This window comes from Olea europaea, chromosome 8 (genome assembly GCF_002742605.1).
Source record: "Olea europaea var. sylvestris chromosome 8, O_europaea_v1, whole genome shotgun sequence".
Lineage (NCBI taxonomy): Eukaryota > Viridiplantae > Streptophyta > Magnoliopsida > Lamiales > Oleaceae > Olea > Olea europaea.
In genome coordinates, this window is record NC_036244.1 from 4,778,749 (window position 1) to 4,789,030 (window position 10,282).

Below are 10,282 nucleotides of genomic sequence, written 5' to 3' on the forward strand. Positions count from 1 at the left end.
GATTCTGTGTTTATTTTCCAGCAAATTGATTAAAAAGTTATGGATTTTTATGTTTATAATTCTGCTCGTTGAACACATTGAACACAGGTTGGTCCTATTGCATATGAATAGTGTTTGGGTGATAGAAAATGATTATCTAGAAAAGTGGTAGATTTCTTAACCAATATTGGGGAAAAAATGATTAAGGCTACATTTGAGCCACATTTTTTCCAAAAAAGTAAAAAAATAAAAAAAAAACATTCTTATACAGTGATCTGACATTATTTCAACTACATATTTTTCAATAAAATAATATTAAATGTAGATTTAAAACATTTTTTTATTTTTGAACTATACATTTTTTATCAATATACTATTCAAAAATGTATTCTTAGGAATATGACGTGGCTCAAACATTCTTAGGAATATGACGTGGCTCAAACAAGGGCTGAATTTGATAGTCTGGAAGCAAGTTAGGATTTGACTGTTAAAAAATTGTGCACTATGGTTCTAATTATAAATTTTTGGAAATGAATTAAAAAGGAGTCCTGAATTAAAATCCTTCCATTTCAGACTTCACATAACGCCCAAACATTGGAATAAGCTTTTTTGATTCAATAAATACTTGCTTATTTAACACACACAAAGAGGCACACGCACAAACACAGCAACAACCAGCTCACCACCACTAGATTTACCACCACCTGCCACCTTTCACCATGTAACTATCGACAATAGCAACGATGATAACATATTATTTCGAATCTGAAAGCAACGGGTTTGATTTCCTACTTATAGTGGGTAAGAATTATAATGCCCACTGTAAGTGTGACAACACCATATCGACGATAGCGACGATGATGACATATTATTTAAAATCTGAAAGTAGCGGGTTTGATTTCCTCCTCATAGGGGGCATGAGTTATAATGCTCCACTATAGGTATGACATGTGACGTCAAGTCGTACTCCCACTACTGATGTGGCTACATATTGTCATACTGTTGTAACTCTTGTCCACTATGAACAGGAGATCATGTCTAATAAAAATATATATCATCCTACTAATTTGGGAACTTTCACCAATGTTACTTAAAATTGCATAAATGTCTTATTCATTCTTGCATTTACTTTATGTAAAATAAAACAAACCATTATCCTCGTACATATTTGATATGCTATACTAAACAACTTTATTTTATTTTTGTTATTTAACATTAACATTCAATCCTTCATATCAAACACTCCAAGAAAATAGATAGCCTCTCTCTTACACTATAGAATCAATTTAGTAAAATTTGTCATGTGCAAAGCTTGCAAACATATAACAAAAACACAAGACATTACTAGTTGATACGATATTATGAAGACTTTTTGACTGAATTTTGGATGACACAACTGTCAATTGCACTCAATATACAGTTAAAAAAAAAAAGCTTCTACTAGAATCTTATAAATTTCGATGCACGAATAGTTTTCTAGTTTCCCACAACCACAAATTGATATATAGGCATCGCATACTTTCGAAGGATTTGTTGATCTTTGTTTAACGGGACATCAGAGCTTGGCCATTTCTGCAAGGATCCTTTCGATCTCTTCAAGAAGGCGCTCCTTTTCTTCGATCAAGTCTTGGTTCTGCTTTTGAAGCTCTTCAATCTGCTTAGTCTGTTCTGAATCCTTTCTGCAAATTTATCATAAAACAATTTGGTTAACACCAAAAATAGGGACGAAGCTAGGATTGTAAAGTAGTGGGAGCAAATTTCTATAACTAAAATCTTGAAGTACAAAATTTAATAATAATTCTATTTGTACCGAATTAGGGGTACCGAAAGTTAACTCCACTCTCACAACGCACGTGGGCCTCACATGAATATAAAAATTTCCAAATGGGGTCCCAACCCCTATTGTGAGTAGTAGGTAAAGGATTAGATAAAAAAAAAAAAAAAAAATCACGTACATGTAACATTGTCCAAAATTTTAATTGCGGGACCAAAATCATAACAATTTCTCAAAAATCTTGGATTTGAAATTTGATGCGGGGGCAGCTGACCCCACTGTCCCCATACTAACTCCGCCACTAAACGCACGTTGAGGTTTGGAATGATTTACATTATACCCTCAAAGTTTATAAAAATTTGATAAGATCAAGTTTTAATGCGAACTTCTTGTGCTTACCTATTCATGAAAGACAAATTGAGTTTAAGCGAACGCACTTCCTTCTCTAGATTTTCACACCGCTTCAAAATAGACTGCATATCCGAAGGAACTACTGGTGTTGAACTTCTTTCTTTTGCTTCGGCCATCCTGCATTACTCGGAAAATTCAACATCGAGAAATTGTTCGAAAGAATAGCAAACAAATTATCTATACACAATTCACAGGGATCAACAAGCAATTGATATTTCACGATGAGCAAAAGAAGATACATACTTCCGTGACCGTTCCACTCTTCGTTTTTTGGTTGGGTCTCCTTTTTCCACTGTATGAAATTCATAATGCTAATCATACTTCAAATTCTATAAAGCACAAAGAAAGCAGAATTGGCATATGAAACACTCATTAGCTTGAAGACAGAGTCAATTACCTGAACCTGCTGATGTTACTGATCCAAATCGAATTAAACCTCCTTTCTGCTAAAGATTGAAGAAATAACAAAAAAAGTTCAAAATTTGAACGAGGTATAATTTTTGCAGGGCATTTGAGCACAGCCATGGGACGAGAAGTCAAATTGATTAGAATTTAGAAGTACCTTTTGATCATCTTTGAAGTCTTCGTATATGCGTTCTCTGATATCTATCATTAAAGAAATGGAAACTACATTAATTTGATGTTCGTTTCTATAAATACGAAAAGAAAATTGATGATTAAAATCGTGTTATGTGTACCTTTAACTCTCGAACAATCCTCCGGGCTCCTTTTAGTTGTCCATTGTTGTTTCATGGAGCTTTCGCTAACACTTGGAGCTTGAGCTGTAATGCAAGGATCATCACATAGGTCGAAACCATTTGAAACTACAGGTGCTGCAGCTGAAGATTCACTTTGAGATGGTTCTCGAGATATTGTGCTCATTAACGCAGGGTTCATAGGAGCCATAAAACCTTCCAGGTTGATACCAAACGACTCATCAATTGCTTGTAAAACATCATTATCTTTTACTTCAACTGTAGATACATCGTGGAAAGCTCCCTGAGTTCCATAAATATGAATTCCTTGCCCCTGATTACTAATATTGCCAAAGACTTCCTCAGTCCCATAGTAGCCAAAAGAACTGTCCTCAACAGTTTCTCTCTGGATATGTTTACCGAGCTTCTTTCGCTCTAGCGTACCCTTTAACATGCTCACGACAGAAGAAATCTTATCAGCAGTCCCCAATTGTGGGTTGTTGAAATTAGATGACGAGGAATTGGAGGGAGACATAAATGTACTGATCTGGTTAGGAATCTCAGTCATCGGCATGTTAGTGAATCCGTTTGCATCTGGATGTTCTTGATTTAAGTTGCTGACACCACTTGCAGATATGTCACACATGGCCTCTATGCCTAATGATGTCTGTGAGTTTTGCAGGGCGACATACCTCCTCCTTCAAGAAAATGCATACGATCATATATTTTATAGGTAAATCAACCAAGAGCTCTCATTTAGGGTCTCTTTTGACATAAGGGTCATGGAGAGTTCTCACTTAGGTTCTATTTTTTGCCCTAAGAAGCTCGTAGAGATCTCACTTCTGGTCTTTTTAGACCTATGGGGCTCGTTGAGCTCTGAGTTGAGACTTGTAAAGCAACTTGTGAAAAAACAATGCTGAATCAATCATTCTAGCCTTCACCATCATAGATGTTTATAATTAGTGGAAAATTATTAGATCCCTTTAAGTTCTCCATTTTAGGCCATGTAGTTCAATAACTCAACAAAAAAGATACTTCAATAATTGTACAAACGCGGAGGATACCTTAATTCTGACGAACGACTTCTAGTCATAGGTTGAGAACTGTGAAACCATGCCTGTGTATAAGTTAAAAGTAAGACTCACAAAGTTTAATAAAGTGAACGATTTTCGAAACTAATCTTTCATACCTTTGCCAAGAACAAATTACTAGCCTGCAGTCCTTTGTCAACTCCATTCCTGATGACAATTAAAGGAACAAATCAAAATTCAAAAATGAGAAACAAGTATATTTTAGAAGTAGCATAACATAGTGTAACCAAATGGAAGATAACAGAAGTTAAACGTAATGGATCTAACTATGGCTTCGATGAATGATGATACAGAAACATCAATTCGTAACCAAGCTGGATCGATGACACAGAACATAAAAATTTTACCTCGTTGAATTGAGATCATTTGAGGAGTCAGCAGCAATGGAACTAGTTTGTGGCAATATAATGTCGTCATTTTGTTTCTTGTGGTTTACGCCTCCATGTTGATTAGTTAATCCTGCTAGTTCAGTTGAGATCCTGCAAAATTACATCATTATCTATCAACATGTGATGCAGGGGATAACAAGTTTGATGCAAATGCTTTCAATTTAAACAGACTAACCTTCGTGGTGCTTGTCGAGAACGATGCATAATGCTTGATGAGTGGCAACCATTGTTCTGATTTAAGAAGTTTGTTAGTTGTGATAGAAAATGGAAGGGGAATAGTAGAAGTAAAATGGAATAAACAGCAGATCCAGTAGAAAAAACACTCCAGCTAAGATTAATCTTGGTTCAAATTTGATGGATACTCTGCTTCATACCCTATCTTTCCAGCCTAATATATAGCAATGATATAAGGGATTGTAAACGAAGGCAAAAACAAAGACCAAACAACTTTTTATCTTTTAGATTTAATTAGACGAAGTAGCCGGACTCTAGAACATCATCAGACGAGCCTTAAACTGTGGAGACATTATAGACTACGCAAAGACAAAATAGAAGAATGGTACAATTTCTTGCCTCTCCATTTGTGAGCCAGCTTTTGAAAAGTTCCTCGCTATCAGTGCGGAAGTTCTGACTAAAATTCTTGAATCCCAACATCTCCATGGTTGGAGCTGGCATCCCGATAGAGCTTTCCATCATGGTTTTTATGAACATCTCTTCACTTGTGTTTCTGTAAAATTCTGAGTAGCCTCTTCCCTCCATGAAATTCTTTCCTTCTTCACCCTGAATTTCCTTCACAATGAACTCACGAACTCTTTACTGCCCAGTGACAGTTTTACAGATAGCTAGTCCACAAAATTCTTGTTGTTTGATCGATAAGAAAATCTAATCTTATTACCTGCCTTGTTAAAAAGAAGCTAAGTCTAATACCTGTACAACCTGAGTTTTACAAACAATTCACTGTAAAACCTGCTCATCAAACAAAACTATGAAGAAGCCAACTTAGCATCCACCTGAAGTTCATCAACAGGGGAACTAAACGAACTTATAAGTACCAGGAACAAATGATTCTTCGAGGGATAATTCGTCTTCGACACAAGAAAGGATTGAAGAAAATTCCTTTTTCTTGACTCTAAAGAGAGAGAACAAAACCTACATATACTTTCTAAACAACTGAAATAATCAATGCCTAAAGCTCAAATTGCAGTTAACACTCTCCAATCAATCAGGTCCTAAAGAGTAATAGACCCGGCAATGCAAGAAGCTGTCAACTTTGAACTTGTCATGAATATGCACTGTGATTAATATTTCTTGTTTAAATAACATATTAGCATATGTTGCTGTCACTTGCAAGAAAAAATTTCTTATTCAGTTAGAATAATTAACAAACATATAGTGGGCATAATAAACAAATATAATTGTTGGAATCTAAAGGATAAAACTTTCCTAAGATTCCAATTGTCTAAATTTGTCTGTAACCTCCTGTGGAACGAAAATTGTCATACAAAGATTACCAAACCAATGGAAAATGCCATTATTGAGTGATTCATTATTTGTACCTGATTAAAAAAGTATTATTATTATTATTATTATTATTATTATTATTATTATTATTATTATTATTATTATTATTATTATTATTTAATTTTTAAATATAAAATCATGATTTAGCCTAATTTCCTCAATTTTCTATTGGACAGAATTTCCGAAAATCAAAAGTCCTCAATTTAGTGAAATATATAGCATTGACTAGGAAGCTACTAGAATTGTTTATATCTATAGATTGAGTGATGTAAGTTAAGAAAACAACGTAGAAAACATTTCATACAGTGTGAAAGAGGCATGGCATTGAAGAACAATTGAATTATTTACAATTTTTCTCTTTCTTTATGGGCAATTTGCAAGTTAGTCATTGTAGTTTGCAATTGTTGCAATTTAGTTTCCCATTGTGCATGTATCTATAAAAACTAATACTATGTAGCACTAGTTTAAATGATAGCAAGTTAATTGTTTCATTGTCCAGTAATTTAAGTATCGGTTTAGGTGACACTTGGATTCACTATCTCATCCCCACTTCATAGTCCAATGAAAGAGTGAACTTCATTGTCACCAAGGGACGTTGCTTAATGTCAATTATTCTGTGTAGAATGATTCATACATTAAGGACATTGATCGGTCAAGATTTTCCCGAAGCATAATCCAAATATTTTCTCGTGGGATTAAAACCAATGTATATTATAACCAAGAAAGTGTTTGAAATCAAAGAAATTTGGGCAACCCACCTTAATCAATTTAAAATTATTAAAAATATGTTAATTAATGGTAGAAATGATAATGATAAACCTACTCCACCATCTTTACTCAAGGATATGGACATAAAGTTGAAACCTAATCTTACGTAATCGAACATAATTAAAGAAGAAAGATGTATGATAATCGAAAATGATCGACGTTTAGGCATTTGGTTTCATGATATTTGCTTATAGAAAATGATGTTAAATGAAAATGACCTTTTCATATTTGTTTTCACAAAATTATTAATTGATGATGTTGTTTTCTTGACTTGCAATTTGTTTTTGTCGGGAGGAATACTAAAATAAAAACTAAGTTTGACTTGATTTGGGTTAACTGCATAATTAAATTACTACTGAAATGTTGGGTTAAAGAGGAAGTTGGGAAATGGAATCATTAATTAACATTAAATTTGTAGGCTGGTATGGTCAAGAAGTACCTTGGGGGAGTTGTGTGGTTAGATTGTTGGAGTCGAATAACATTTCTTGAGAAAAGACATCATGAGTAAAATAGACATTTGAACAAATTTGATATCGAGTTTATGTGAATTGAAGTGGTTATGGACTGTGAATATAATTTATTGAACTTCAGGCGCCGATTAAATCAACGACCCTTTCACTTAGATCTCTAAAGCGTACTTTAAATTGAAGATTAAAATTCAAATATAAAACCCAAATTTTTGTAACAAGTCCCTTACAAATCTTCAATCACCAAACGATGCCTAAGAATATCAAAAAAGCCTTGAAAGCAACCCCATAAAAAATGATAATAGTGGGTCCTTGAACATTGTCAATTTCCAATTTTAATATTTTTCATATTCACAATTGACATAGCCTACGTTGATGGAATTAAGATATTGATTTTTATTTAAGACAAAGTTAACAGTTAATTTTAATAACATATTTTATAGGATTGACAACTTTTCAATCACGCATTTCATTAACTTTTATTAAAATTTACTAAAAATTTGATTTTAATTCCTTCCAACATGAAGCACAATTTAGATTAGTGTCAATGTCAAACTGTATTTTAATTCCAATGAGTAAAGATCTTGCCTTATTGACAAAGGACGGTCAGAAATCATGGAAGGCATAAGAGTTCAGCGCTTGTAACAGAAATTGATAAAATAGTCGAGATCACCTGTTTAACATTATATCGAGATGATACGAAATTTTATATTTCAAAATTAACACAAACACTTATTATTTGAATTCTATGATGAATATTTGGGAAGCCGGCGATTTTGGTTCAAGTTGGGGTCAACAGCTGACGTGCTCTACAGTGACATTGATTAATAAAAAACACACTTAAACCTCACTTAATTCTTTGATTACTCTTATCATTTTTGGTTTATTCTTCAAAGATGCTACTGCCTACTAGTTTACAACTATACAAACCGACTCTATGTGCATAATTTTCTCTCTACTCAAAACATATATACTACAATATCGAGCGTTTAAATTACGTGTATAACTATTTTAGTCAGCACGCAAGTAACTATGAATGTAATTTTTTTTAAAAATATTTCTAATTTTTAGTCGATTTATAAGATACGATTTGTTAATTTCTCAAGGGTCAAAGGCTCGTGACTATTTCTTCTTTGTGGCTCCTCCTATAGTCCAATTCTTTTGTCATGTTGAATTCGAATAGGTATAACTCGTCATCTTACCACATGGATGAATCCAATTCAAAATATGAATCATAAAAGAATAAAATTTTCAACCGATCACATGAATACACTTAAAAGTACTTTTAAGCTAAAGAGGAAGCTTCTAGTATAGTTGTATCAGGCATTTACCAACGATACTTTTAAGCTAAAGGGGAATCTTCTTGTAGAGTTGTATCGGAAATTTACCCCAATTTCCTCCCAAGTCATCTAGAAGGCTTTATTCTAGCCCAAAAAGTTATCGATCCATGATAGAGTGCTTAAATTGCATGCTCGAACGTTACAATTGGATCTTTTCTCCGAAAAATGAGAAGTTCGTCCTGAACATGCCTTTTAATAGTCCATTTTGTTGACATAAATTTTTTACCGATTCTTTTATTCTAACTGATTCAATAATCAATCATTAATTAGTAGAATGTTATTACCACGTTTGATAATTCTACCACATGTAAGAACTTACTGGTATGTGTTGTATGATAAATTATACAGTATTAAAGAAGAAAAATAACAAGTTTTGGTTCAGAGGCCATATGCTTGAGACATGAGATAGCAGGAGGGGCGGGGGGGAGAGAAGGTTGTTCCAATTCAGACAAAAGAAAATTTTCCTGTCGCTAACAACTAAAAGGGGACTGCAAAGTAAGTAATTAAATAATCAAAAACCTTAGTTATGCAATTTTGTAATCTTAGTAACTATAGACTGATAAAATTACAAACTTCTGTTGACCACCTGAAGTCACACCCTTACTTGACAAGCTAAATACAAAAAATTATTTTTAGACAAAGACTGGGGTAGTTGATGAATGAAATTTTGATTATTTTAAGATTCCTGCATATTTTGCCACCACTGAGGATTTTGCCACCACTGAGGACCTACCTCTACTGAGAAAGATTATGGCAAAGAAAATACAAGAGTTCTTATTTTTTATGGCAAAGAGTTGGTGAAATGTACAATCACCAAATGAATAATTCGAGACGTCGTCTTTGCTTGGAAAATGATGAAGATCCCTCCATCTCTAACTTGTTCAGCTTTTAGACAAGGTAGTTTTTTACATTACAAATTATTTGGCTTGAAATCATTCGTAACACGACTTTTACTCGAAGAATCTTCCTCTGCAATTCCAAGAACTAAATTCCTACTACAAAAACATTTGAGTTCTAGTATTTGGGTACGTTAATCCCTAGTTTCTTCAAGGAATCATATCCCAAGATAGCAAATTTGTGTTTAAAGCAGCTGAGGTTTTATCGATGCACAATATAGACAACAGATTCATCCTACGCGTTGGATGAACTGAATCATTAATTGTAGTGACATCATCTTTTCATGTTAGAACAAGCTACCTCGGGTCTTTTTCATATTCTGAGAAGCCTTGTAAAAATTGTATTATTCTTATCATAGAAGGACAATGTTAAATGAAGAACCTCTGGCTTATAGAATCCTCCTCACATGCGCATATCCTTAAGAGCAGGTCGATTGCATCTAGAATCAATTTTTCCACAAGCATTTAGTGGTTTAAAAATGTGAAATCTAGTTCGAATATGCATCAAACTTCGGCACTTTTTCACACATTTCTAATTTTTCATGCACATCAAGAATGAGATTAACATGCTTCAAATCAATCAAAGAACTCAAAATTTTTAATAATGTGTGATCTTAAGCACTACTCCCGTGCTACACATTCTAAAGAACAACTCAACAAACTATGTTAGTGAATGATAGTAATTATTTAGTGGAATTTTGGGTGCTAAAGTTTGTTCGTTCTTTGCTAGAGTCTGAAGAGTTAACTTTTGCCGGGGAGTAGGATGCTTCCTTTTTATTGTTTCTTTCTTTCTTTTCCAAGTAGAGGAATTGTTCCAGGAGAGTGGGATCAAAGTTGACAAGAATTTATTTATTTATTTATTGGGAATTGAGAATAAAAGGTCTCTTTTTCTTTATTTTTTAAGTACGTTTTCTTATTATTGTCAGTTTCTTGTTTCCCACCCAAATAGCG

At 33.6% G+C, this 10,282-nt stretch overlaps 1 protein-coding gene across 2 annotated transcripts; it reads right to left on the bottom strand.

The window, feature by feature from the left end:
• Positions 1-1,326: 1,326 nt before the first annotated feature.
• Positions 1,327-5,633, bottom strand: LOC111398592. 2 transcript variants are annotated; one of them, XM_023025569.1, is made up of 11 exons: positions 4,913-5,633; positions 4,515-4,570; positions 4,298-4,429; positions 4,049-4,097; positions 3,924-3,976; positions 2,863-3,557; positions 2,727-2,770; positions 2,562-2,607; positions 2,408-2,456; positions 2,153-2,281; positions 1,327-1,658 (listed from the first exon to the last, which is right to left on the bottom strand). In XM_023025569.1, exons 1-11 carry the CDS (start codon positions 5,096-5,098, stop codon positions 1,535-1,537), a joined length of 1,563 nt encoding a protein of 520 aa, XP_022881337.1. In that variant the 5' UTR covers positions 5,099-5,633; the 3' UTR covers positions 1,327-1,534. The 2 variants fall into 2 exon arrangements, with proteins under 2 accessions (XP_022881337.1, XP_022881336.1); XM_023025568.1 differs by having other exon boundaries at positions 2,562-2,610.
• Between the last annotated feature and the right edge of the window lie 4,649 nt (positions 5,634-10,282).

Coding starts and splice junctions, on each gene's coding strand:
- LOC111398592 (XM_023025568.1), bottom strand. CDS start 5,098: ATGGAGGGAAGAGGCTACTCAGAATTTTACAGAAACACAAGTGAAGAG. Junction 2,771..2,862: donor GGATTGTTCGAGAGTTAAAG/GTACACATAACA, acceptor CTTTAATGATAG/ATATCAGAGAACGCATATAC. Junction 1,659..2,152: donor AATTTGTCTTTCATGAATAG/GTAAGCACAAGA, acceptor ATAAATTTGCAG/AAAGGATTCAGAACAGACTA.